General features: G+C 40.3%; 1 protein-coding gene across 21 annotated transcripts in view; it reads right to left on the reverse strand.

Annotated features, from left to right (window-relative positions):
* The window catches only part of obscnb (obscurin, cytoskeletal calmodulin and titin-interacting RhoGEF b), a 76,357-nt gene that overhangs the window by 5,986 nt on the left and 42,508 nt on the right, over positions 1–27,863 (reverse strand). For 5 of the 21 annotated variants that reach the window (XM_040019802.1, XM_040019833.1, XM_040019893.1 and 2 more), the window contains 39 exons: positions 27,369–27,449; positions 26,061–26,132; positions 24,071–24,136; positions 22,677–22,943; positions 22,279–22,545; positions 21,762–22,028; positions 21,089–21,358; positions 20,102–20,368; positions 19,448–19,726; positions 18,634–18,891; positions 18,191–18,457; positions 17,770–18,042; positions 15,002–15,268; positions 14,497–14,772; positions 14,115–14,387; positions 12,604–12,894; positions 12,348–12,377; positions 10,838–12,175; positions 10,402–10,683; positions 9,435–9,516; positions 9,192–9,313; positions 8,902–9,099; positions 8,779–8,811; positions 8,578–8,676; positions 8,253–8,471; positions 8,088–8,121; positions 7,922–7,974; positions 7,704–7,802; positions 6,873–6,929; positions 6,056–6,195; positions 1,943–2,143; positions 1,775–1,851; positions 1,529–1,699; positions 1,273–1,432; positions 1,072–1,188; positions 772–936; positions 530–688; positions 266–443; positions 60–173 (listed from right to left, as the gene is read on the reverse strand). In XM_040019802.1, the coding sequence (XP_039875736.1) occupies positions 60–173; positions 266–443; positions 530–688; positions 772–936; positions 1,072–1,188; positions 1,273–1,432; positions 1,529–1,699; positions 1,775–1,851; positions 1,943–2,143; positions 6,056–6,195; positions 6,873–6,929; positions 7,704–7,802; positions 7,922–7,974; positions 8,088–8,121; positions 8,253–8,471; positions 8,578–8,676; positions 8,779–8,811; positions 8,902–9,099; positions 9,192–9,313; positions 9,435–9,516; positions 10,402–10,683; positions 10,838–12,175; positions 12,348–12,377; positions 12,604–12,894; positions 14,115–14,387; positions 14,497–14,772; positions 15,002–15,268; positions 17,770–18,042; positions 18,191–18,457; positions 18,634–18,891; positions 19,448–19,726; positions 20,102–20,368; positions 21,089–21,358; positions 21,762–22,028; positions 22,279–22,545; positions 22,677–22,943; positions 24,071–24,136; positions 26,061–26,132; positions 27,369–27,449 (7,869 nt within the window). The remainder of the gene's footprint in view (positions 1–59; positions 174–265; positions 444–529; positions 689–771; positions 937–1,071; positions 1,189–1,272; positions 1,433–1,528; positions 1,700–1,774; positions 1,852–1,942; positions 2,144–6,055; positions 6,196–6,872; positions 6,930–7,703; positions 7,803–7,921; positions 7,975–8,087; positions 8,122–8,252; positions 8,472–8,577; positions 8,677–8,778; positions 8,812–8,901; positions 9,100–9,191; positions 9,314–9,434; positions 9,517–10,401; positions 10,684–10,837; positions 12,176–12,347; positions 12,378–12,603; positions 12,895–14,114; positions 14,388–14,496; positions 14,773–15,001; positions 15,269–17,769; positions 18,043–18,190; positions 18,458–18,633; positions 18,892–19,447; positions 19,727–20,101; positions 20,369–21,088; positions 21,359–21,761; positions 22,029–22,278; positions 22,546–22,676; positions 22,944–24,070; positions 24,137–26,060; positions 26,133–27,368; positions 27,450–27,863) is intronic. The other 16 variants (XM_040019945.1, XM_040019909.1, XM_040019901.1 and 13 more) reach the window with 13 other exon arrangements.

A 27,863-nucleotide genomic window follows, 5' to 3' on the forward strand; every position in this document is an offset into this window, starting at 1 on the left:
ATGAAACAGTCTTTGAATGTCACTTCACATGGCTAATAACCATAGAGGAAATGCCTCACCCTTGTACCAGGTAACCGCAGGTTTGGGTACTCCAGTAACTTTGCAGGCCAGCTTAACAGTCTGGCCCAGCTCTGCTGTGCAGTTTGCCAGAATTTCATCAAAATCAGGGGAACCTAGAAAATAGTTTGGTATAAAAAGCTGTGCTAGAAATTCCAAGCAATAGAGAGGTAAAGAAAAAAGTAAAACTGCATGGAGTCCCACTCACTCCATGCAGGCATGCTGTATCGCTGCTGCAGTTCTCTGAGGTCTCTCAGCCACGAGTTCTTGATGGTAACAGTTCGGGCTTGTAAGGTGTACTTCCTCACAGAATCCTCGCGCTCATGCCAAATCTCAAAGGCACGGTCATCACCCTCCACTGTCTCATTCACATCAATGTTATTCAGCTGAAACAAGATAAAGAAACCAACAAACATCATTTAGGCCGCTGACCATGAAAGAAAAGATGAAACTAGATGTTAAAAACACTTACCTTCATCATGTTCTTGAAAATATATGCTTGTGTATCAGTGTTGCTGTCTCTCTTGGGCTTGCAGATAATGCAGTAGTTCTTAAAGAGGAAGACGTGACGGTGGTGACCTCTAGAGGACGTTCTAATTCCAGGAGCACCCTCCCACACTTGGAAAGGCCCCTGGTGGGAGAGAGTACGCATATGCAGACAGTCAAATGCTTATGTGTAATCAAGACCCTGCACAGTCGGCAGCTACGTGGTACCTGTCTAATTGGTTCTCCAAGAACTTCGAGGGTGGCAGGATAGTTCTCAATCATGGAGACATGGTGGGTATTCTCAGAACGCTGAGGGAGTGCAGACACCATTGCAAAAGCTTCTTCCAGCAGGCAGCAGTTCTGACCATTTCTTGCTTTGTTTCGAATGAGCTCCTGAAGATGTTGCAGCAGAAATTTCAACAAAACTGAAGTTACACTGATCGTGGACATAATTTAAAGGCTCTAAAAGCAAATGACTGAAAAGTAAATAACTGACTCTAAGATGATTGTATGCATGCACTCTATTACCTTCAGGAAGGCCTTGTACTTCTGAATCCTCTCCAGTGGTTGTTGGAGATAGGCATTTATGCTTCTTACTGGTGGATCTGCAGGGTCTGAATTAGCCTGCGCTGTGTCAGTATATTCCTGTTTTTTGGGGTTTTAAAAAAAAGATTTTAACAGTTGGCACATTTGTAATTCATAGTATAGCAATAACAATTCTGCTGTTACCTTAAAGAAGCTGTGGACAGTCTTGTCACTGATGGCAGATTCAGCCTGACTCTGACCTACAAGATACTGAAGGTACTTCTCAAAGCCCTCCTTGTTCTTCAGGAAACACATGGCTATGTCATCATCAGTGTCGCAGTCATTCAACTTTGGAAGGAATGCCCTAAAAAGAAAATCATAAGAATGATGCATACACATACGCATACTTCTGATTATACTTAAAAAATGGCTGAAAATAACATTTAAGAAGTGAGCTCACTTGTTATGGAAGGATTTGATATCATCAATGTTTCTGAAAATAGCCTCTTTCTGGCTGGTGACATCAGGCGGTGCATCAGAACTGTCTGCATGCTTCAGGTGATGGGAGGTGAAGAATTCCACCTCCTTGACAAACTCTGATTCTCCGTTTATCAGTTCCTGGATCAGTTGGCTAGAAGCACGAATTAATAGTTTGTTATGGTTCTTTGGTTGGTTTGCTTTGTCACGACAAACATGCTTCACTTACAATAATTTTCTCTTGTATTCTCCTTCAGACACCTCTTCCACACTTGTTTCTGGAAGATCGCCAGCATCAGCAGAGAGCTATAATAGAAATTTTAATTTTTAAAAAAAAATATTACCCAATGCGTGCAACATGCAGTGGCGAGCTGGAAGCAATTGTCTTGAGACATACTTTGAGTTTTTTGTCCAGGTAGGCCGGTGAGACCCAGCCTTGGCGGGATGGTGTCGTTTTGGTGGGTTTGGTCCGAACTAACCACTTGAGCGGGTGAGCCGAGTCCAAAACCTCAACATACTGTCCCTCTTTTAGAGAGATGGAATCTTTGCTCGCCACGATGGGGTTGTAATCAGCTGTTGCTACATAGATATCAAACATCTATAAAAAAATATATATGTGTGTGTATTAATAACAGGATTGCAAGGGGACTGGAAGCTATCCCAGCTGTCAGAGGGTGAGAGACAGAATACCAATCTGCCTCAAGGCTAACACACAGAGACAGATAACCATTCACACCTGTCTATTAGGGGTGCAACGATACACAAAATTCACGGTTCGGTTCGGTACTTTGGTGTCACGGTTCGATATTTTTTCGATACAAAAAAAATGTTCATGCCTTTTTAATTTGTCATTTATTAAAATTATAAATATATATTTTAACTCAAAAGTACAGTTTTTAAATTTAATGTTGCTGAAACAAAAGTAATTAAAAAAATAAATATATCTCAGGGCTCTCAAAATTTCAAAATCCCTGGTAGCCCTTCGGGCAGGGACTCTTCAGTTTTTGGTAGCCCAAAATAAATCTAAGTAGCCCGAATAAAAAAAGAGAGCAATTTTTTGATTGACGTTTTGTTTCCTGTTTTGTTTCCTTTACAGTATTATACATTAAAGTATAATATTGTAAAGGAAACAAAACATTAATCAAAAAATTGTTGAAAAACAAATTACAACATTGTATAAAAATTACAATCATCAACTCAAATACTTGGTTCTAATTGAACAGAAATTTCTATGAACTTGTAAGAACTGTGTAGGACATGAATCAGTCTGTGTCAGATCCTGAATTTGAAATTTCCACTGAAGTCACGGGTAAGAGACAAGTGGAACCAAGATCTAGGCCATTTGCTTTTTGAAGTTTGCAAAGACTGCTAAATTTTGCCAGTGGTAGTTCACTCTTTACAACATAGTACGCTGTTCTAAACAGATTTTTCAGGTTTATTTTTAGTATGTTATTTGCAATTGGTGTTTGTTCTGGGAAAGATATTGCAGACTGAGCAATAATGCATTTCTTGCATTTCTCATGGGTTCTAATGGGGGCCTTTCTTAAAATGACTGGTCCCAGTGACAAAGGCGCTTGTCGACTCAGAAATCGAGAGAAAACCAACAACACACCCGGCAGAACATTATGTTATTTACACGGGTGCACATAAGTGATCCGCATGTGCGCATTTGCTGTCAAAATAAAAGACGCGCACCAGATAAGAAGTTGCAACACGCGTTTGCGTCCATATAAAAAGCACTGTTTTTGTCCGCTAGAGTGGGATTTTCACGGCACATTCCGCACCACATCTCTGTGCGTTCATCATTTGTTTGAAGCCAGCTCACCTCCTGCAACCACTTTTCCGAGAATACCTGCTTCTTTTGTGGTTCGGACTCCTTCTGACATTTGTTTGGAGGTGGAGGAACACCAAAGTAATTGCTTAAAGGAGCTTCTTCGACATCTTTAAGAGTTCTAAACAAATGTCTGTCCTCCTCCAGAAAATCTTATGTATGCAAACACGCGTTGCAACTTCATATCTTGTGCGCGTTTTTTTTTTTTTTTTTTTTTTTTGACTGCGAATGCGCACCTGCGGACCACTTATGTGCAGCCCCGGTTATATAGCTCGTCATATTGCAGCCACAGAAATTCTTTTGTCCATGAAACCATAAAGCTGCACTTTCTTTTTGCCTTAGTCTGATTTGTCATAACTTTTCCGTGTTGTGGTAAGCTTTTCTTTGGCTGTCACTTCTTCACCCTGACCTGTCTTATTTGGCTCAGCAGAACTAAAATATATACCCTGCTGCTTTTACACACACTCACATAACGCTCAGTGATTCTCTGCGCGATCAACCTCTCATATGTTTAAGCTTGCTGCGGGAGATTTCACTTGTCATGTTTGCATAGTAAGCTAACGATTGATAAGACGATGTCAGAGGAATTGGTGAGCAAATTATCATCACTCACCAATCAGTGCTGTCGCTATACACAGTTCCTGCGATTGCAAAGTGAAAGCAAAAAACAAGCGCAAATTCAAACACGATTTCAATATGTCACATATTGACAGTGGCTCACCGATGCCAATTACATAATTACCCAGCTACATTTCCGAAAAGAATGCAAAAGCATTGACATATATTTTTCCTTCCTACAATAGCCCGACGGGCAGGGCAGAGATAGATTTTGGTAGCCCGACTGAAAAAATCGCCAGCCCCAGGACGTCGGGCTAGCGATTTTGCAAGCCCTGTATCTGATTGAGGAATCACTCATCTTTGGAAAAGAGAGTTTATTACAGAGAAATGGCTCTTTCCAAAATAAAAGCAATACTATACGCTTCTTCTGGGCTATATTCTCAGCAGCATATTGTAGCGGGTCGGGGCTGTTCGGGGTTCTGTTTGTACAGTTATGTTTTGTTTATGTTGCCATAGTGACGGGTGACGCCCTCTCGCTGCGACGGTGTGTCCTTCCGGGGTCAGAGGGCGCCCTGTGTGTTGTTGTTGTTGCTATGCGGTTGCCGCGCTGAGCAGTTAGCTAGCGGCAGTGTTCTTCTGCAGATGTCAATAAACGGCTGTGCTCCCTGGCTAGCTCACGGGAAGCAAGACCAAACGACACCTCCGTCTCCTCCTTGTCTGAGCTCGCCACATTGGTGTCAGAAGTGGGATGATGGTGGCACCCCATGTTCTGACCCGAGTGACTTTTCCCCCGCCGGTCGTGACCGGCCGGTGCGCCAAAAGAAGGCACCTGGACATTTGCAGGACTTTGTGTGGGGTAATGGGGTCGTCGGGGACGACTGACCCCTTAGGTGGGGGCTATGTAGCGGGTCAGGGCTGTTACGGGTTCTGTTTGTACAGTTATGTTTTGTTTATGTTGCCATGATGACAGGTGACGCCCTCTCGCTGCGACGGTGTGTCCTTCCGGGGTCAGAGGGCGCCCTGTGTGTTGTTGTTGTTGTTGCTATGCGGTTGCCGCGCTGAGCAGTTAGCTAGCGGCAGTGTTCTTCTGCAGATGTCAATAAATGGCTGTGCTCCCTGGCTAGCTCACGGGAAGCAAGACCAAACGACACGTCCGTCTCCTCCTTGTCTGAGCTCGCCACAATATTAAACATATCAGGTCCCCATAAGGAGAATCATGTGCTAACGGCTGTCTAAATGACTCGGGTAAAGTTTGTAGCATGCATGCTTGTTGTTTTTGTCTGCTTCCACTTGTCTTTGCACTAGGATGATGTCGGTGTAAATGTGCAGTCATATTCGTTGTGTTCCCACTAGTGCTGTCAGCGTTAATCTCGTTGAAATGACGTTAACGCCACAACACGGCAAATCTCCGTTAACGAGCTACCCCTGATCACCCCGTGCGTGGGGCTAGACGGCTAACACGTTAATGAGCTAACTGCACTAACACACTACTTCCCACCCATGTAATTGAGCATTGCGTGGCACATCCAACATACTGTTTTACTTTAGTCCATGACGCGCTTACCTTCAGGGTCATACCTCACATGAAAACCAAAATACTTCCAAACGCCAGATCTGAATGAGGGTGGGGGAGGTTCAATTTGCCATGTTGCAAGGAGAGCTTAACTTCTGTCTCGCTAGCTTGCCCTGCGCTCTTCCTTCTGACAATGCTGTCTGTGTTGAACGCTCAGTGGATCTGCGCTCGACAGTGCAGCCTAGGCGGAGTAGTCGAACGCTGATTCACTGAGCGCTCAACACAGACAGCATCGTCAGAAGGAAAGTTGATAAAATAAATTACAAATTTTGTATTGTTCGATACATATGCCTACCGAACCGAAAGCACTGTATCGAACGGTTCAATATCGATACCAGTATCGTTGCACCCCTACTGTCTATGTATAAAAAAAACGTAATTGAATTTCCCTTTATTTCTTCAAATAAACTGCACCATTAAAACTTTCATTTCCTTGTTTTATATAGTATCCTGCCATGGTGTGTCAGAATTTAATCGATGAAATTCTGATATAAAGGCCAAAAATTTATGAACGTTATGAACTTAATGGAAATTTTTTTGCATCTCACCTCTCCCCTGGCGTCTCCTTCATCAGACTCAGAGGAGGAGTCAGCAATGAGGGAGGGAGGACGGGAGCGACCGTGATGAGGTGATGGAGAAGGTGTCTTGGTCTCATCATCACTGTCACCACCTGGTACGCGTAATGAAGCTGGAGCAGTAAGGAGGAAGTCAAAGGAAGACAGGTCAGTCGTACAGAAATGTCCAATTAGTATAATCTGTCCTTTAAACCTATGCAGTAGATATTAGTACCCACACTCACTCAGGTCCATCAGCTTAAATATATATTTAAAACCATAACTGTGTGCTAGCGTGTACCAGTGTTGTATTTACCTGGTCAATTTGAATTTTTCTGTATACTGAAGTAACGACATAGTTTTTACGATGCAAAAACAGAGGGGAGAAATCCACAGTGGTTAATCATTCTAACGCTCTAACACGTATTACTGTATTAGTATCATGACAACATGCAGCTTCACTTTTATCTCAGCTCTCCACATACATGTCTGCTTGGTGAGCATGTATTCCACTTATACAGAAGCTTCATAGGTTATTGCAAAAACTATTTTAGTAACAAGAGAAAGGATGAGGAAACTCATTGAGGATGAGTAAGGAGATATAGAGGGCACTAATAGAAATAAAAGGGGATGTCTTAGCTGTTATTAAGCTGACACTGAAATAGAGTTGTTGTATGTATAACTAAATATTTCTTGTATGTAAAAGGAAATGTAAGGAAAACTGTTTTATAAAGTCATTATTAATAGATAGAAAATATTTCAGTGGAAAACTGCAGAGTATCTGTGATGCTGATGCACTTGGGATACATACTGGCAGATTTGGGCCAAGATTTCATCCACTGGAGCACTTCATGATTCTGTAAACTGTCTGAATAACAAATTAATCATTTAATGAGTATTTATTTAGTGGGAGTGATAAACTAATGGGTGTAAAGGTGGTTAGGAAATGATGTCTGTATGAAGGAATGGGAGATTTTATGTCATAAATGCATAAATAAACTAAAGCGTGCACTAGATAAGCACTAATATGGCACTAAGAAACATTCCTCGGTCAGGTTTGGTGTTCAGAAACAAAGGAAAGTGATAGCCAGTTCAGTATTTAAGCATTAAAGCATTCGGATTAAACATTTCTTAAACAGCCAGAATGAATTCAAAGAATTCAACCAAACCTGACAAGAAAATAACAGAGCAATGCAACAGAAGCACTGTATGCAACATAATTTATGATCCATACTTCAGTCTTCAGCATTAGTAACTACCAAATGCAGTCACTGCAGAGGGAATATGGATAGTTAACCTGCACATTTTTAGTACAACTACAGACACAAGGTAATTTAAGAGATTGAAGGTGTTGTGATCGTTCAAGTCATATAATTTAATGTTTGTTCTCCTGAGAATGTATGTTCTCTTGGGTTTTTTTTTTTTAACTATATCCTAATCTAAACTGTTTATGAGACTTGTTGAGAAGGAGCTACAGTCCAATGCTAGCATAATCATTCATTTATCTTGGTTTAAACCAGACTTGAAGCCGGAATAGACCAGTTCTGAAATGCCTTATGGACATAAAGGTTTGTATTTTATAAAGTACTATGAACTCATTAGTCTCTGAATATTTAATGCAGAGCTATAATGGTCCACTTACCTTGGGTGATCTTGGCTGATACCATTTCAGTGATCTGAGAGGTGAGTTTCATGAGGAATTCCTCTGAACCTACTTCACCTAGGAAAGGCATTTTGCCCTCTTAAGGGTTGGCAAAAAGTAAAGAACACCATAAATATCTTAACATTTATTTTTATTCATTTATATATCTTATCAAAAATAAACATTACTGGGCCTGATGATTAGCTAGTACGTCTTACCTTTTCCTTTGCTAGTATCTTCCTGTGGAGGACTAACTGTAATCCCAAGAACCCTGAGCGGATTTCAGTATTAAAATTTGTCATGTATTTACATTTATATTAAATGTACTTACTACAGACATCTTTTTATGTGCAAGGCAATCAAAAGGTTTCAAAAATAACTTACTCTGAAGCCGCTGTCTCTTTCTTGGGCTGAGGAGCTAGAGAGGAGGGAGAAAAAAAGCGGAAGGGTGGTTTGAAAAGTGCTCTGCTAAGTGTTTCTGATATAAGAAGACACTCATTTAACCTGTCATTTCAAAATAAAGTGTCTTGATGACGTTATTCTCCTTACTCTCATCCACCTCCAAGTGAGCAGTGCAGATGGACTGTCCAGCTTTATTTGTTGCAATGCAGGTGTAGGCACCAGTGTACTCTGTGCCCACGTCCATCAAGATGAGACTGTGGTGGCGCCCAGAGCTTGCTATTTTGTATCCTTTAGTGTCAGGTTTGATCCACAGGACATCCTCCAAAGATTCCTCCTTTAGCCAGTTGACCATGGGAGTAGGAGATCCTAAGAGAGAAGAAGGGTGATTATGGAGACTTTGTAATAATGCTGCGTGGCAGATAGAGCCCAAAATCTAGACTTTCTTCTTATCTAGAAAAGTTTAGTAACGCACCTTCTACTTTCACAGACAGAGTGATGCTTGTTCCTTGTTTCACCTTCCTATTGCTGAACCTTTCAATAAAGCGGGGTGGCACCAGGGGCTCTTTAGGGTCTGTGAGAATAAAGTGTATAACGTGACATTTTGAATATATGGACATGTCTACTGAAAGTACATATACTTGTGCTGTGGTTTGTAGGATAAATGTTAAATTACCCTTTTTCTCTTGTGGTAAAATCTCCCCAGGACCTGTTGCAAAAAGTGTTGCAAATGTATAAAAGTGTATCTCATCGTTTCATTTGAGATTTGTATTTTGTATTCAGGCACGTGTATACATACTCAATACTATCATCCGGGCAGAGGAGTAAGCAGAACCGGCTGCATTGCTGATGTAGACGGAGTACTCCCCCATATCCTCTTTTTTCACCTCCGTGATCTCCACGCCATGAACGTCTCTCTCTGCTAACAAATGAATTCTTTCTGAAGGTCGTAGAGGGTGGCCATCTTTGAACCAGTATATTCTGGGTTTCGGGAAACCTGGAAAACAACAAAAATTTGACAAACATTATTCTTAAATCATATGCAATGTTTTTAGAACACTGGGTTGGATTAACAAATCTTTACTTTACCCTTTACTTTAAGCTGCATCTTTGCAATAGGTGAACCTGGACAGACGTGAACATCATGAAGCTCCTCCACAACCTGCGGTAGCTGATCATCTTCAGCTACAGACTCAAAGGTCTCAGTTTCCCTGTTGGAGGAGAGTAAAGCACAGCAGCTCCAGTATATCTATAACTGTATGTGAAGGCCTCAATATAAAGGTTTAGTTCATATAAATAAATAAATAAATAAATAAACATAAATAAACTTACCTGGACATGTATCCTTTGGCACTGACGTAAGAAGACGTCTCAGTGGCATCAGCAGCAGTGTCATAATCTGAGCTGCAAGACACTGATGGAGGAATTTTATTATAGAGTTATACAATGCTTAAGGTGTAAAGGGACTCTGCTTTTCTAAGATGTTGATTTATGGTTCGGAAATTAGCTTCATGCTTCAGTTTAATGCTACATCTGTATAGCTGTAGGTTTTGTGGGTTTGTTTTTGTTGTTTTTTTTTTTACCCCTGCCTAATATAAAGGCAGGGTGAGAAACCTGCCTTTATATTAGGGGAGGCTCAAGGTCCATCTCACATATTCTGCATGCTAGTTTTGCTCTGACTTTGTCTGAAGTTCTCTTCTGTTTTAAAAAAACAAGCTATACAGAAGTTTGCATACATTTACGGGCATGAATAGTGTAGTAATTTTGCCCTTTTAATAATAACAATAATAATGGATTGCATTTATATAGCCTTTTCGAGACCCTCAAAGCGCTTTACAATTCCACTCCCACATTCACACACTGGTGGAGGCAAGCTGCAGCTGTAGCAGACTGACAGAAGCAAGGCTGCCATATCGCGCCATCGGCCCCTCTGGCCATCATCAGTAGGCAGTAGGTCTGTGTCTTGTCCAAGACAGATAGAGCTGGAGATAGAGCTGGGGATCAAACCGGCAACCTTCCGGTTACAAGATAAGCTTCCCAAGCCCCTGAACCACAGTCGCCACATTTAATGCTTTCTTTGAACTGTTCTTTTTCCAGGGTGGAATGATGTACAGCATACATCTCAATGACTTCAAAAAACAAGAATTTGGTGTCCAAAATAAATTCAAATTTGTGCACCAAATTCTCATTTTTTAAGTCATTAAAGATGTACAGATGCTGTACAGTTTGCCTGGTCAATTATCCCAGGACAGGTATTTAAAAAGCAAACGTGTGTTTCTTGTATCATCTGTTCACTTACTGTCAACCCTGAGTTCAGCTTTAGTAGATGCAATGCCACTGCTGTTTTCAGCTGTGCAGCGATAGACCCCCATATCAGTAGGCAACACAGTGGTGATGATAAGTTGGTGGCAGCCCTCCTGGTCTTCATTGATCATGTAATGGTCGTTCTCCTCCAGCAGCTTGCCATCCTTATACCAGCGAACAGTGGGAGGTGGCTTGCCAATCACAACACAGTCAAAGCTGACTGGATAACCGTCTGGAACATCCTGACTTTGTAGCTCGGTTAAGAAGACCGGTGCAGCTGGCAACAAGAGCAAATGGAAAGCAATTATAAAAATCCCACCCCTTACAGAGAAACTATTCTTGGTGTATTGAGCTTGCTGCATTACTAACCAGACAAAATGTGTGTAAGAATAAAGAAAGTTATAATTAACAGAGAGCAAGCTGCTTCTTACCTGGAGCTCCAGTCATGAAAGCAGGAGGCTGTCTATCTTGTGTGGGCGTCTGTGTACCATCTTGTATGTAGCTCATCTTTTTAATTCGCAGCTCCACTTTGTGAGGTCCTGCAGGTAAGATTGTGGTCTCCACAGGAACCCCATGGACTGTAAACATCTCCTGAAATCTCGTAGAGGCAACTTCAGCTTCTGTCCGTGAATCAAAACGAATGTAGATATAATTGTCATCTTCACGGTAAGATTGTGGGTCTGGGGCTCGCAAGTCTCCTTCATCTGCACTGACAAATGGTTCTTCCTCAACATCTGGTGGGAGACGCGTGCGCAACAGGCGCCGGAGGCGTCTGCTTGCCTGTCTCAGCGACTCATCCATCTCACTTCCGGAGGAGCTCTCAGGCTCACTGTCAGCACTGTAACCTACTGTAAGTGGCCGTCGGCCCGATGATTCTCTTACCGTTCCCACAGTCACCTTACCACTGTGAGAAGCTACCCCAAACTTGTTAGTGGCTTCACATGTGTAAACTCCAGTGTCCTTGGTGGTGATTGCAGTAATGACCAGTGAGCAGGTGCCATCATTATAGATATCAATATGATGATGCTTGCCATCCGTCAGTGGTTCTCCATCTTTCAGCCAGCGGACCTTATCAGGTTTACCTTCTGTCACACATTCCAGATGTATGGTGCCATTAGGTTCTTTAGTCTGGTCTTTGAAGACTTCTTTAAAAACAGGACGCATGTCCTTGCGGGCCTTGTAGCCCTTGAAGGCAGCTTGAATCTTAACAGCAGCTTCTCTGAGCTCAGGGTCATCCTCTTTACCGATCTCCATGATGCTAGTTTCCTCTGTAGACACGTGTTTTTCTTGGGTTTGCTGAACTACAGTTGTTTTCACTTCTGTCTGCTGTACAGTTTTCTGCTCTGACATTTGGAAATGTGCGAAGAACCTCTCAGTGGCTAGAGTATCTGCTTCCTTTGTCACTGTCTCAGTAGTCTTGCTGCTCTTTTTGAGGTAGGAAACAAGCGTCGAACGCCCAGAAACAGACTCATCCTCAGAGCTGGTGCACAGGCTGGCTTCTGTCTGCTTCTTTGACACAATGGCCTGCTCCTTCTCTGTTGATTTGACTTCCACTTTCTCAGATTGTGGAAGCTGATTCTGGTCTAATTTGCTCTGACCCCTTTTGCCATCCTCCTCTGGTTGTTCAGAGATGGAGTCCAGAGTTGGCTCCCGACTCATGCGTCGTTTCTTGGCTGATGCTTCCCAAAGTTCATGGAGATCACCTTCTTCAGCAGCCTCAGGAGGAAGACTGGGCTGTCCCAGTGCCTCGGTTACTTCCTGTTTTGCATCTACACATATGACCACAATGGAGTTACAGTTATGGTCCATACAGCACCACACCCTCTTTAATTGGTGCTTAATCCTAACGTTTAACATTTATGTGCAGGGCTACATTAGGGCTATAGCAGAGCTTGTGGAGAAATACAAAAAGTACCACATATACAGCGTACAGTGACCTACCTGGAGTAATCGGTGGCAGAGGAGGTGCTTCTGTGTTTCAAGAAGAGAAGAAAAACAAATGATATTAAAGTTTATAAAATATCAAAATTCCTTGGTTTCTAGCATTACATCTTTGGCTAGAATGTTGCAGTTGCATAAAGCTCGATCTCATATCACCATGTGACATAAAACATGAACTGCAATTGCAATTATAAACACAACATCACAGAAAAAAGCAGCTACACTGTTGTGTTAAGTGAAGCGTACATTCACTCACCAAGCTGAACAGTCTGAGGCAGCTCAACAGGCTCCCCTATCCCTGCTCTGTTGATGGCTGCCACTCTAAACCTGTAGGCACTGACTGGACTGAGATTTTCAACCACAAATTCGGTGTTACGCACAGGCTCAGAATGACATGGAAGCCAGAGGGCACTGTCTACCATTCGGATCTCCACTCTGTAGCCCAGAATGGGACTTCCTCCATCATGCAAAGGTGTGAACCAAGAGAGGGTAACAGACTTTTTTGTCTTACTGAGGACCTCCGGATCCTCTGGAGGATCAGGTACAGCTATGGGGAAGGGAAAAAGAAAAACCGCCATTGGATATATTTATGAACACTAATTAAAAACCAAATACTCTACAGTGTTAATCTGTTATGAAAGTTATATGGAAGGTGTTCCAAATGCTCCAGAACTTTCCATGTTTTTTGTTAGATAGCTTATCTTTTCTAAAGAAAGTCTTTCGCTTAGGCCGCTGTAAATTTGCACAGGTTTGCTGCTTCTTCAAAGAGAAAGCTCTGTACTGTTTGGCTTCCAAAAAAGCAGAAGTTAAGTAAAGACCTGATATTCTTAGAGATCACAGCACCGTCTGGGATAAATATTTACTAAGCATAAATTACAATTAAGAGGAATCTATTACTCAGAAATTTGGTTACATATTTCCAGCAGCCTTTTTCAAAAAGATTCAATCAGAGGGCATTCCCACATAAAGTGGGAACAAAGATTCTTACATTTAATGCAAATGTTGAAAGTATTAGCGTTAACACAGCCTTGTTGGAGCAATGCATTGCCTATTTATCCATTTATATTGCTTTATTTTGGAATATCTAGTTTGTGTTGGAACTTAAGACCACACTTCTGACCATTGTTTCTTGTTTACATAATATTTGAAATCTGTTCTCCATACTAGTGGCATGTAGTATGTTATGAAATGACACATTGTACCTACTAGCAAACATGTTGTTGAAGACGGACACCAGGCCACTAGACTGTACAAATTTCAAAGTGAAATCTTCAGTGGTGGATAAAGAAGAGAGCTTCAAACTACTACTGAACTGCCTAGCTAATATAAAACTTCACAGTTGGAGGTATTAAGAAGAAGCTTTGATGGTATGCCATACCTGCTCAATACTTCTTCAAAAGATTTTTATTACCTTAGCTTCCTACTATACCCTGAATTGTCCAAAATTTTAATTCTGGTTCTGCGCTCCCTGGTCGAAACTCAGAATTACAAAAAATTGGAGTAAACTCTATATACAGGTTTAAAGGGATATTTGTTAATCTTTTCATAGACATGACAGATTACATAATTGAAATAAATAAATATGCAGAGAGATAGTCTAATACCTTACAGAGATATGGTTAGCAGACTGAATTTATGATTTATGTATCATTTACTGTAACATTACCAATCTAAAAACATAAAAAAGCACCTAACTGGAAGATTAAAAACACTATAATTACAACTGTTTAAAAGTAATCTTAGGCATGTTATTCATTAAACACTTACTGATGATGGTGAGCTTGGCCAGAGAGATAGCATCTCTGGCAGCAAATGTAATTTCCTGCTGGGGCAAAAGAGGCGCCTGTCTCAGGACAAGGCGGTAAGACCGACCATCGGCCCTCATAGCCCAGAGGTCACTGGGCTTCAGCTCAACTCCATTAGCATACCAGACCACTTCTGTCGTAGGGACCACCTCCGTGAGCTCAACACAGAACTCGACTTTCTCCCCCACTGCAGCCACTCTGTCCTCCAAACCCTTCACAATGGCCAACTGCCAACCTTACATGGGAAAAATCCACAAGAAAGTCATAATTCACAGCTGACTAAAGTCAAGATTATAATATTACTACAGCTTCACTGTTGTACAGTCTTCATTTTGATGACTGACCTTTAACAGTGAGCTGGGCAGATGTGGACGCTGCGCCAGCTCTGAAAGTCACCGTGCAACTGTCTTTGACGCGCAGCTCTTTCAGCAGGAGCAGATGGCGACGACCGCTCTCGAATGATACAACCTCAGCATTAGGGGATTCTTTCAGTGGTTTGCCATCAAGGAGCCACTGGCAGTTTTTGCTCTCAGGACGAGACAGGGCACACTCAAAGAGCGCTTCACCTCCATCAAAAGTGTCCACATTCTCCAGGCCCTGAACAATGGTAATGGGTTTGGCTGTAGAAAGCAAGAAACCATGGTAACTTAATTATAATAGATTATAAAAGGACTGCAGTTCTCAAAGACAAAAGTAAAATAGTTAAGCCTTTGTCAACCAAGAGCAAAAATGCTGTGATGATCAGTAAAAGGCCTGTTTTTGGGTTTTTTTTCCAAAGACGTTTTTCTGGGAAGAAGCAGAGAAGATCCCCTAAAGCCTGGTGCTTTTTCCATGTGGAGGGAAGCTCACCTTCCACATGAAGTGAAGCGACCACGCAGGTCCCCTCTGCCTCACAGGAGTATGTGCCCCTGTCCTCAGCAGACACATGGCTAATGTACAAGCGAGCCACATTCCAGTCCTGCTCCACTACCACCCTTCGGCCATCAGGCTGCAAAGGCTGCCCATCTTTCTTCCACTGAGCCTTCACTGGTCTTGAGTACTGGCAGATGAACTCAGCCGGCTGGTTTTCAACCACCCGAAGGTCCTCCATCTCGCTCACCACTTCAACTGTGGGATCTGAGGTTGGGGTCAGGGGATCATAGGATCAAATCCTGGCCATGAGATGTAAGGATAAAAGCGGGCCATGCCGACTGACATAAGAGCTTTATAACCCCCAAAAGCATGTCTGAGTGTAAATATGTGAGTGATATTATTTTGAAATTACTGATTGTGAGGTACCAATACTCTATGTATATTTTTTATGTATTTTCAAATCGTCCAATGCATTAAACTACATAAGCTCTCAGGGGGTCAAAAAGTCCAACAGTCAAAGTTCATAACCAAGGGTCAAGACTTACTGGCAGCTCATAGAGAAGAAGGGAGTGATAGTAGATAGAAATGCCAAACTCAAAGTGTATATACAAGAGTTAGAGATTTTAATGCTGGAAGGTTAGAAGAAGGGTTTGGTAGGATGGGACAGAGGAGATGAATAGAGCATGACTATTTGAGAGCAGCCGGCCTGTATGGATGGGTGGAGCAGCACTTTCTTTCAAGCATTTCAATATTCTGGTTCACCATCTGTGAACTTTAACATGGCGGAAGCCAGATCTAGATTATGTTTTTTTTTTTTACTGAATCCAAACATCAAATAAGACAGGCTTGTTATTTATATTACTGAGGGATACTTACAGTTAGGGCTGCAGGTTAACATTGTAATAATCACGATCATGCTTTAAAAAGCTTAAAATGAATGGAGAAATCCCAGATTGATGATGCTTGTTTTCAGCATTCTTGTATTAATTGGTCTTCCCTTCCCTGTTGTTGAAGGCATGGTTAAAAGGAGCTGCTTACAACTTTAATAGCTGTTTGGCTACAACATTTGCAGTCAGAATATGGATAATAGTATACTGTATAGATACGAGTGTAATTAAAGCTTGAATCTGGGCATATAACCTTAGATTGAGCATGAAAAAACCGGCAAGATGTTAAAGCAGGAAAATCAAACACAAAAAGTCACAGGATGTGGACCAGAAACACCACCCACCAGCCAAAAGGTCAGCTAGCCTGATAGCTAGACTGACTAAACCACAAGGGACTCACAATGAAGACTAAACTAATAAGAAGCACTCCAAGAGTCCAAACCTGGGCAATATTTACTTTTCAAGAGAGTAGTACTGTATTTTGTATATATTCATTTTGTTTTCTAGAAGTACTTTTGGACACCTCCCTTGTTAAAATCCTTTTAACACACTTGATATCATTTTGAGAATAATTTTTCAAATTTCAGATGATATTTGGATGCAAACTATAATGTTGTATTTAAAATGTTTTATCCCCATATACCAGTATTATTTCCTAAATGTTGTCAATACAAACAAAGGCAGTAAAATTTAAAGCATACTTTTAAAGATAAAAGACATTATTATCGTTATTAAGTTTCAACATTATTTTATCTTGAAGAACTCAATGCACACACATGCCCATATACTGACAATACAAATGATGGCAGTAAGAGACATGGTTTTAAATACCTCCATATACATCATTATTGTGACTTTAACCCTCAGATTGATCTACTGACCTTGTAGGAAACACACATGCACACTAATGCCTCTAAAAACATTACCTCCTTGGGAGAGGTTTTAGACCAGAGCGTCACTCTGAATCAATCATTTTGTGTTCTGTTTTACACCAGGCTCAAAGTGAGGTCTGTCTACTGTAGCTTGAATGTGAACAATATAAGGCCAGCATCATTAGAGAACTAGTGTTTATATCTGTTTGTAAAGGATTTTATCAACAAAACTGTCACAACGTTGCTAGATTTAGTCAGACCAGGTGTGGGGGCTTGTGTGATCCCATTGCAAGTTGCTCTCTGGTTGTCCTTTTCACTATTGTGTAATTATACTCATTGTTTACACGTCAATGATGATGCATCAGAAAGTACTTCTTAAGGTATAACAATGCTCCACAAAATTAGTAAATCTGATTGTGTTTCAAAGTGAGAAACATAACCGTGATTATTATTTTTCATCATTTCAGCAGCCCTACATTCAAAAGAAGAGCAGCATTTTTAATACTAGTTAATTGAGTCGAAAAGGTTACTAAAGCTTTACTGTGGTGCTGCACCCAGTTGTATTTTTTAGATTATATCAAAGCATATTGCATAAAACATAACTTCTTATTATTAATGAAATGCAAACTACTGCTTCTCATGCATGATGGAGCACTAATATGTCAAATAGCTGGATGGAACCCTGCAGTAAAAATATGATTATATATGAAATATGATTATATTTCATAGTATATAACCCCATATTTCTTCACTAAGAATGGCACATTTTTTTGTAGTAAATGCCAGTTATTAAATAGAAAACATAAATATATTAGTTTCCTGCTTCTACTATTTAATTCAAAATAATAAGGAATACTGAAGTAGGAAAATTGACCCATTAAGATTTTAAATGTAGAATTAAAACACTGCAGGATCCTTAGAGATTGTATAAGACTAAAAGAGACTGTTTTATCTCAGTCTCTGGGAAAAAGCTTATCTCAGTCTGCAGTTAACATTTTCATGATACCTTTGACCAAGAGCTTGGCTGTTGATGTTAAACTGCCAGCTTTGAAGGTGACAGTGCCAGAGTCATCTGTGGCCAGGTTCTTTAAGGTGAGTGTGTGGATGTGGCCCTGGGCCAGCCCTATCTCACTAAAGGGGCTGTTCTCCAACAAGCTGCCATCCAGCCACCACTGCACCTTGCTGTGGGCTTTACCAGAGAGCTGGCAGGAGAAAGTTGCCCATTCGCCAACAAAAACATCGGTGGACTTAAGGCCAGAAACAATGAAGACTTCTTTTGCTGTTGAGTGGAAAATATGAATACATTGAGCCTTAAATGTACTCATAATCATCATAATGCCAACTCTAAACAAAAAACACACAACATATGAGCCAGATAGAAGTTTCACAATTAAGAAAAACTGCAACAGTACTGAATGGGAGGCTACCTTGCACTGCTAAAGAAGCTGTAGTGAGCTGGTCTCCTGCATCGCAGGTGTAGTAGCCACTGTCATCAGGCTCCAGATTCCATATACAGAGCTCTTGAATACACCCTGACTGTCTCATCTCATACTTCTTACCAGGCCGGAGGACTAATCCTCCTTTCCTCCACTCAACACAAACACACGGCTTAGAGAGCTCACAGTGCAGAGTAATATCATCACCCTCTATGGCATCCTGGTTCTTGAGCTCTGTCTGGAAGAAGACTGGGGCACCTGGTGAGAGTTTAAAGTAAGAAAAGTTGATATAACATATTGAGATGGCAAGTTCGATGTCAAATAGTGGAGATGATGAGAGAAACATCCCTGAGGGCTTCAGACTATACTGGGTGGTTGAAGGAGGTGGACGTTCAAGAATATTTTAGTTGTCCATTTCAATCCAATGTTTTTACCTTCCACAGTCAGCGTGACATCACACTGTGCATCCCCAGTGTCGCAGGTATACGTTCCGGCGTCCTCAGCCACCAGGTTGTGAATACGAAGCTGATGAAATGCTGCATTCTTCTTCAGGTCATACTTGAGACCCGCTTGGAGGGCCACATTGTTTTTGATCCAGGTAACCTTACCACTGGGGTCAGAGATGGTGCAGGCCAAAGTGACCGTTTCACCTTCTAATGCAACAGTGTTGTGTGGCTTCTCTAATATTAGCACTGCAAATACAGGACAAGTAGCATTTATATGCAACCGTTCTGCACTGGCATTATGCTTTCATTCTTGATTTCTGTGCACTACTGTAACACAAATTATACATAAAATAATATGACAATTAAAAAAAATGTAGAATTACTGTCTTGTGTTTGTATGTTTCTAGCAAGCAGTCAAATTTACTTTAAATCCATGTCTAGCTAGACTAATAAACAAGCACAGGGATGAAAATTACATACAGAATTTAACGGCTGGGCACCAAAGACTAATGTAAGAAATGTATTACCTCACCAAATGGGAAATACAGTCACAATAATAACTATGCTGCAGAACTACATTATATATCTGAAACTACCCAGTTTTAAAACATACAATTTACAGTAGTATTGCTTTGTTGAGCTAAAGTACCTCTATCAGCCCTTAAAAATTAATAAATACTATAAAATATATTTAATGAAAATACAAAAAATGTCAAATGCCAGTGGATTTGAAAAAGAATAATAATAATTTGTGGTTTTTGATGAAGATGGCTCTGAGGGTGAAAACTCCCATCTCCTTTACCTTTGGGTTTCTCCTCCACCAGAAGACAGGCCACACTCTTCTCTTCTCCCACCACGAAGGCAACATCTCCAGATTCATCCGTGGTTACCATCTTGAGGACCAAGCGGTGCACTCTCCCTATAATGCTCATTTGATTCAGATCATTATTTTGAAGCAGGTTGTCTGAAAGCCACCATTCCCCATTGGTGACACCAGAGTGTGACAGCTCAACCTCAAAGACGGCGTCTTTCCCAGTGGTCACAGTAATGTCGCAGAGTTCTCGAATGATTCGCACATGCTCTGAGGGTGAATGGGATGATGGATGATGAGAGATCAGAGATCAGTTCTGTGCAGAGCTTCCAGACATCATGACTATGAGGGCATATGCTTACTCAACATGTCATTCCCAGATCTAAGAAACATAGATCTAGTGGTGTTTTTTTAACACCCTAGAGCTACTAAACTATCAACAATGCATATAAATAAAATCAGATAATTCCAGTAAAGCACTGGATTCTCTAAATCTGTGAATCCAAGAGAATTAGCTGTGAGTAGAGGATACACTTTTCTCCAGTACTTGATAATGCGGTGAATATGAACTTCAGGAAGGATGAAGACAAGAGGAGAGGAAATGAGAGACACAGACAGATGATAGATGAAGATGTGCTCTGTTACCTTTTACAGTCAGGGTAGCAGTGCTTTTCTGGTCTCCAGTATCACAGGTATATTCCCCACTATCCTCCATGATCAGCTTGTGTATGATCAGAATGTGAGTGGTTGCTTTTTGCTCCATGGTGTATTTCTCTCCCTGTGTGAGAAGAGTTGAGCCCTTCCACCAGGTCACCTTGTGATCAGGGCTTGATACCTCACAGGACAGAGAGGCTTCGCCACCTTCTTTGGCCTCTTGACTTTTCAGCTCCTTCTTGAATACTACAGGTGCAGCTGCCAGAGACACCAATTTCATTACGATGACAGACTTTAAAACTTTAGAAAGTGAACACTGACACCAGAAAACACACTATAATCCACAGCGAGGCTGCACAGTCCTTCCAAAATTTACATACAATCAATCAATGTGCTCCAAGGAGACCTACAATCCACCCATTCATAAGTTTAAAGAAAGTCACAAATACAACTAATCAGAAAAAACTCAACAATCAGAACAGTTTTGCTGTTGGTGGTGCATGGTGCATGTCTTAAATCCTTAATCCAAGTAACCCCAAACATGAAAAAGTCAAAGACTCAACACTTCCAGCTTCAGCTTAACTGAAGAAAAGTAAAACAACAGTTATAACAGCATTCAGTGATGTACAAAAATTTACTGGATGAAAACACATTGATCAACAAGACCAATATGTAATTTTAGTACTAAAATGAAAAGTAAAAGAGTTTTATTAGTTCCAAGTTCAATGGAAAGTAAGGTAAGCATGCATGTACTCTGGAAATAGAAATGTAATGGAAAGTGAGAATTTTCTTTAGATGCCATAGCAAGATGAAAAGATAACAAGACAGTTGTTGCTTTTAAGAACTTCTGAAAAAATAGAGAGAAAGTATCCAAAAACAAGAAGACTGAGAGCAAATGAGCAGAAGATAGTCCCAAAATTATTGTAGAAGCCAACTGGAAGATGTTCCCAAGGAATACATTGCCTACAATTCCCTTACCTCTGACTGTCAGAGAAGCTGTGGAAGTGTGGTTTCCCACAGTGAAAGTTACTGTCCCCGAATCAGCTGTAGTGACGCCTCTGAGTGTGAGGCTGTGCAGCCGGCCCTCAGCCTTGATCAGGTTCATTTCATTATTCTGCAGAGGGACATCCTGGAGTTTCCACAGTGCCATTGGTGCCTCCTCATGAGAAACCAGACACTCAAAGCAGACATCTTCACCCTCGTACACAACGCAGCTCTCCAAGAATTTCAGTACTTTAACCTCGACCTCTGTTTGACAAATACAGTTTAGAAGCACACAACGTTTGGTGAAGTTCAAGTTGATCATTTATGAAGATTTCTGCTGAGCTACAATCACCAGTGCCAAGTGAAGAAAACAGAGTAGTGTTTGTTAATATTTGTGAAGACAGAAATGTGAAAGGCTCAAATGGTGAAATCAGTGATTGAGCTCAAGAGAAAAGTGCGTACAAATAACAAGAAGTGCACAAAAGAGTGAGGTGCTAATGAATATGAGACGAGCAAGTTTTCTTGAACACTGAAAACACTTCATGCTCAAGTGTTGCTCTGTGAGAAGATGGTCAATAAGAGGGAGTATGTTGGAAATGAAGGATGACTGGGCTCCAGCTCAAGAGAGTGCATGGGAGGAGGAGTCTTAAATAGAAAAAAATCCTACCCTTCACAGTGAGGACAGCTGAAGTCTTCTGCCTGCCTGTATCACAGGAGTACTCTCCTGAGTCAGTTCCTTGCAGTTTGTAGATAATAAGCTCAACTACAGTCCCTTCCTGCTTCAGGTGATACTTGCTGCTGGATGCCAGCACCCGATCACCACACCTCCAGACCACACTGACCCCCGGCTTTGTGATTTCACAACGAAGACAGGCGCTCTCTCCTGCTTGTCCTTCAAGGTTCTGTAGCTGGGTTTTGAAAAGGACAGGCTTGGCTGTAGAAAAGTGAGAAAAAATGAGGGAAATTTTTTAGGAGGAATGAAAGAATGAATACACTTAGGCCAAGTTTTAGCCTTCAACTCGCACATGTGAAGAAGTAAGCAGCAGAAGTTGGAGTCAAAGCTACATACTTTAGTTTAGAGTATTAACCCTAAGGTTAAGTCAGATATTTCGAGCAACATTCTAATAAAGATAAACCAAAAAGTCACTATTGCCACTATGTTTAAACTACTAACAACAGCATACCCTTCACAGCTAGCTGTGCAGTGCTACGACGATCACCGGCATCACATGTGTAACTCCCAGAATCCTCTGAGTCAACATCATGGATTATTAGTGTAGCCAGGTGTACTTTTTGTCTAATTTCATACTTTGCACAAGGACAAAGACCAAGTTCTCCCTTCCTCCACTCCAAAGGAACACCAGCTTTAGATAGTTCACAGTTCAGGGTGACACTGTCACCCTCATCAGCCGTTTGGCTTTCCAGCTCTTTTGTGAAAATAACTGGAAGAGCTGATGGACAAAAAAAAGGAAAACGGAGTAATTATGCAAAAAGGAACAGGGATGATGAAGAAAGGAGAAATGAAGTAACAAATGAAGGACTTGTTGGAAGAAGAAGAAAACATGCGATAGCTTCATCCTACCATTTACAACCAGAGATGCTGAGCTTATTGTATCCTCTAAAGAGCAGGAATAGCTTCCTGTATCTCCAGGCCTCAAATCAAAAATGTGCAGCTCATGACAGAATCCTTTTTGTTTTATCTGGTACTTTTCTCCACAGCTCAGGACTTCTGATCCTTTCTTCCACTCTACATGGACTCCAGGTTTTGATAGCTCACAGTGCAGGGTAACACTACCTCCCTCTTCAGCTACTTGGCTCTCCAGGTCTCGAATGAATATGACTGGAAGAACTTGGGATTAAATAGATAAAATAATCTGTTGGATTATTATGTATTATGGTAACCCATAGGATTTAATAACAAAAGATTAGTTTGGTATAAAAATATACTTTTTAACCTACTAAAAACAAAAATAGAAAATATAAAAAGCATCCAATATGGTAGCTCTATTGCACAAACACAAAATAACACTGATACCCAGTCAGGGCAGGTACACCTCTGCCTATTCGAAACATAGCACTTAAAAGTCTGTCAAATACAGCTCTCAAGTATTCCTGTTTGAGAAGAACAAGAAGATAATTCTGCAAATCTGGTGTTCAGAGGTAATAACAAGTGAGTAACAACCAATTTGGCTGAATAAAAACAAAACAAGGAGAATAAAGAAAGCACAGTGCCACTAATTTCATTCCAGCGCTCTGGTATCCAGCTGTAGCAGAGGGATGACATCAAAACCAGCAGGTTTACCTTCACAGTCATAAACACAGTACCGAACAAACACAAGAAGAATGGTGATGTTTAGGATAAATAAGAGAAAATGCTTGTTAACAAACTAGTAAAATACAGAAGAAAGTCTATAAAAATCAACAGTGAATGATTTACAAATATCCAAAATCCACAGATCCACAGACTTGAAGTTGCACAGCCAACAAGAACAAATGAGGCAAAGACTCAACGATGCCTGAAATTTGAGCCTGTGTGGCCGCAGCATGTTCTTTAGCAAAGTACAACAGTACTCAATAAATATGAAACATAGACAAGTATGTAGTTCATTTTAAGCTCAAACATTTAAATGTTATTTTCTGCGATGCTATGTAAGGATTGTGCTTTGCATTTGTGGATTTTCAAAGCTTGAGGTGTTTATCCTTCTGCTTAACATTAACTGGGCTGCAAACTAAAAGGTTTTTGTAATGTTCACAGACCCCCAGCTGTCTGTTGTGAGAGTATTGAGTGTCTTTAAAGGCAGGCAGGCTGCCCATTGTACCCTTTTTGTCTCTGCTGGGAGTTGAGAAGGTCGTGACGGGACCACAGATTTGAAACTGTGAATTTATTCAGCGTCTTTCATATTTGTAGACGAAAGTCCTGCATTCATACAAGACTCCTGTGACAACTCTTTAGCAGTCAAGAACGCCAGCACATACCTTCAATTGTCTTTAGGGTGTCCTGCTTCTCAGCTTCAACTGTCAAGGTCACTGCTGAGGTCTGTGCTGTAATTGTATTTATTTAGTTGGTTTTAATTGACTTGCATTAACTAGAACTTCAGCTTCAACAACAGAATAATTGATGCAAAAAAATCAAAAGCAACATGCTTTTATATCCAGATGTTTCACCTACACTTCATTCCTAACCCTGACAGTGACTGATAGAGGAAAAGCTCCTAACTTTCAATTATTTTCAAATAACACACAGACTCGTGCACTTGATTGGAAATGCAGTGTCTTAAAATAGTACTGACACACCATAACAAATAGCACTCAGCATCTTCATATGGACACACTGAACACTGCATTAAGGCAAGAAGCATTTCTAAGGTACAGATTTTATATTATTTAACTTTATCTTCCATATTTCATCAGGTTAATGGGACCACAATATAGGTAATTATAATTACTGTAAATATATGGCAAACTTTTATTTAATTGCACAGGAGAATTTACAAAGCCAGGCCGAGGCACATGATCACAAGACACAATATACACTATGTGTCACAAACTAAAAAGACTTAAAACTAGACTGAGAGACAAGAGACTGGTCTTATATCAGTACTGGTATCCATTATTTAAGATAAACTTTCTTGCAACAAACCTCTTTGCAGCAATCTTTCTGCCAACATATCACAACCACGGGAAGCACAAGAAGCAAACTGCAGTGCGTGGGATAGGACAGTTTAAAAACAACACTCCATAGCAGCGTAGCCACAGACAAAATTATTCCATATAACTCAATATTATGAAATCTATTTCCATTCTGATAGGATTCCTGAGGGCAAGTAGTGAAAAACTTCATGTTATTATGTTAAACCCAGTGTTCAAGTGAAAGTAAAAATATTCAAAATAATAACCTGTGTATAAAGTAATGATGTAATTAATTATTTCATAATTAATCAGGCTGAATAATTATGAAGTTACTCAGTGCTTCCTCAGGTGAAAATATGTATTAGTTGTGATCAATAATGAGCGAGTCAAATTACCATTACTTCATGAATAAGTATTCAGCGTATAAAAAAAGGACAAAATCCCCATTCTGCCTGATGACTAATACTATAGTCTGTTCAGGACCAGTAAGGTCGATCATTCTTTGTTTGTAGTCTCCTATTACATACTACATTTTGTTCAGTAAACTGGACACAAGTGGGCTTTATCTTTTATGGTCCAGTTATCAGTGACAGAACTGGTGGAAAGCCAATTAAATGCAGAGGATACAAAGTATGTAAAATAGGTTCTAATCAAATTAAAATACCTAAAAGGTGACTAGCTTGGAAAAAATAATGTGACATTTCAATATAAATTGCCTATTTCACCCAAATGTGTGCTGGCAGTTGTGGAAACACCAGACCAGCCTTTAAGCTGTATGAATGAAAGCAATTACCATTACTTCATTAAGTAAGTAGTTAATATATAAAGTATAATGTGATCACCATTCTGGTAGATCACTAGTCCATTAGGAACCAGTAAGATCAGTCATTCCATTCTTCGTTCGTGGTCTCCAGTACTTCATCATAAATATATCAAATATCACTGACTATAGTAATATCAGTGAATATATCATAACATGAAAGCATAAAAGTAATGATTTTTCTACAAATCTTTAACCTGCATAAAAATAAAAAAAAACTTTCCAGCAATTTTATCAAAAAATAGAGTAAATTAAAGTTGTTACACTCAAGTTCTTTAGAAAAACTCAGACAACATCGAATTGTTTGCTTTTAAATTGACTTAACCTTAGAAATCAATTTGACTAACTTTAAAAAAGTCACACAGACAAGCTACAGTCAAACATATTTCAATCCGCCAAACAATGTGACGAAAACACAAGCATGCAGCAAAACTAACAATGAGAGTAATGTAGCAATAAAGTGTACTGTACAGCAAGAAACCTGCTGGTCAATGCAAAAGTCAAGTCTTTGCGTACCCGCGAGCTGCTCTTTGGTCCCCTGTCGCTGGGTAGCTGGTTTGTCAGTGGTTCCAGCAAAAGGCTTATCAGCTGGGATAAAACACAATAACCTTACAACTGGAGTTCTAGCGTAACTTTAACACAAGAGCCAGAATTAGAAAGGCACAGACACAAACACGAATGTCGCACATTCTTATGTGATCCGCTTACAAGTGTGCAAACTGAATACTTTAAACAACAAGAAGTTCTCAGAGAGTACAAACCTCCACCAAGGCAGCACACTCTCTAGTCTCTATTTTAAGGGAATATTATTGTATTTTGTGTAATTTCATGTTGTTTTCTTTGTTCTTTTTAAAGCTACTTTAATAATCAGTGCAGTATAAATCAGATAAGGACAGCAGGACAGATGTTTACTCTGATTACACAAACACGTAGGGGTAAGTAGTGGAAATAAAGGAAGAGTAAATAACTGGACATTAATAATTTGACCTTATTTTATAATATCATCCTATTAGATAGTTATTATATTTCCAACTATCAAGGCAGCTCATTATCGTTCTCTTGACAGTATTGTCTTGAAAAATATAACACATCTTGGGGTCAACTTGAAATAAAGGTAAATGTGACACATAAAAGGGAGTATGATACTTTAAATTCTTATTCTGTAAATTGACAGTACACACCACACACACGGAGCCATAGTTTCTAAGATATGTTTTTTTGTCGATTACTGACCGATAAATGATTAAGCTCACATTAAAGGGTGCATGTAAGAGATTTTCAAAGGACCGATAACATGCCCCCACTCTACACCCCTACAAAGTTTTATCAGAATACATTCAAAACTTTTCGAGCTATTGCGTTTACTAACGAATGACACACACACACAGAAGCACGCAAACCACTGCTACCAAAAACAAAACCTTCTTGGTGGAGGTAAAAATAATTCGGGGGGGTTGTGGGGGGTTAATATCTGTGATGACATGAAGCACTGAAATATTTCAAAATGAAAAAACCTACAAGCAACAACAAAAAACAAAAACACCTCAGACCATTATCTCAGTGATCCGACACAAAATGCGTCACAAACACAACAAAATGTTCCCTGTTTAACACACGACACAATGCAGCTGGCACAATAAAAACATACAACAAAAGCCAACTTCATTCTGTATTTTTGCCATTCACCTCACAGTACATATAGATGAGCACACACTGAAGCAAAGATTGACAGGACTGCGCACAACATTTTAAAAGACTGCAACTGAATTTTCTCACTGCTCTTGCAGTGTCCAGAAAAATCCATGCAAACACGCACTGCATTACCTTCACTTCCCACTTTAAGCTTTCTTGAATGTCCCTGAAAATCCTGTTTAGGAGTTTGTTCAGTTGTTGTCAATGTCACCGCTAAAACGATTGAACACAACATTGGTCCCATCATTTGAATTTGTCATAGTAAAGCAGCAGAAACATGTAATTCAAGTCTCATCAAGAGCAGAAACACAAACAGCTAAAGGAATCAAAGACAGCTTCATATCTTCATACTAAGTCAGCCTCCATGCAACAAAATAATCTAGTGACCACACAAATCCACAGATGTGGAGACTGAAAATATTGCTGTTTTTTTTTCTGCAAAAATAGCGCAAACCACAAAAACATGACAAAGACCAAAACATCAGTAAGTGCAAATCAACAGCAGTTTTCCAGCAGCAAATCTTCCAGCAGTCCCACAAAAAACAAAGCAAACTAAATAGAAATTACGCCAGAAAGCAACAAGACAATTTAAGCCAAGTCATGACCCAACAACTTTCTCTCTTTGGC

Source organism: Simochromis diagramma, unplaced genomic scaffold (genome assembly GCF_900408965.1).
Source record: "Simochromis diagramma unplaced genomic scaffold, fSimDia1.1 OVJJ01000205.1, whole genome shotgun sequence".
Classification (NCBI taxonomy): Eukaryota; Metazoa; Chordata; class Actinopteri; order Cichliformes; family Cichlidae; genus Simochromis; species Simochromis diagramma.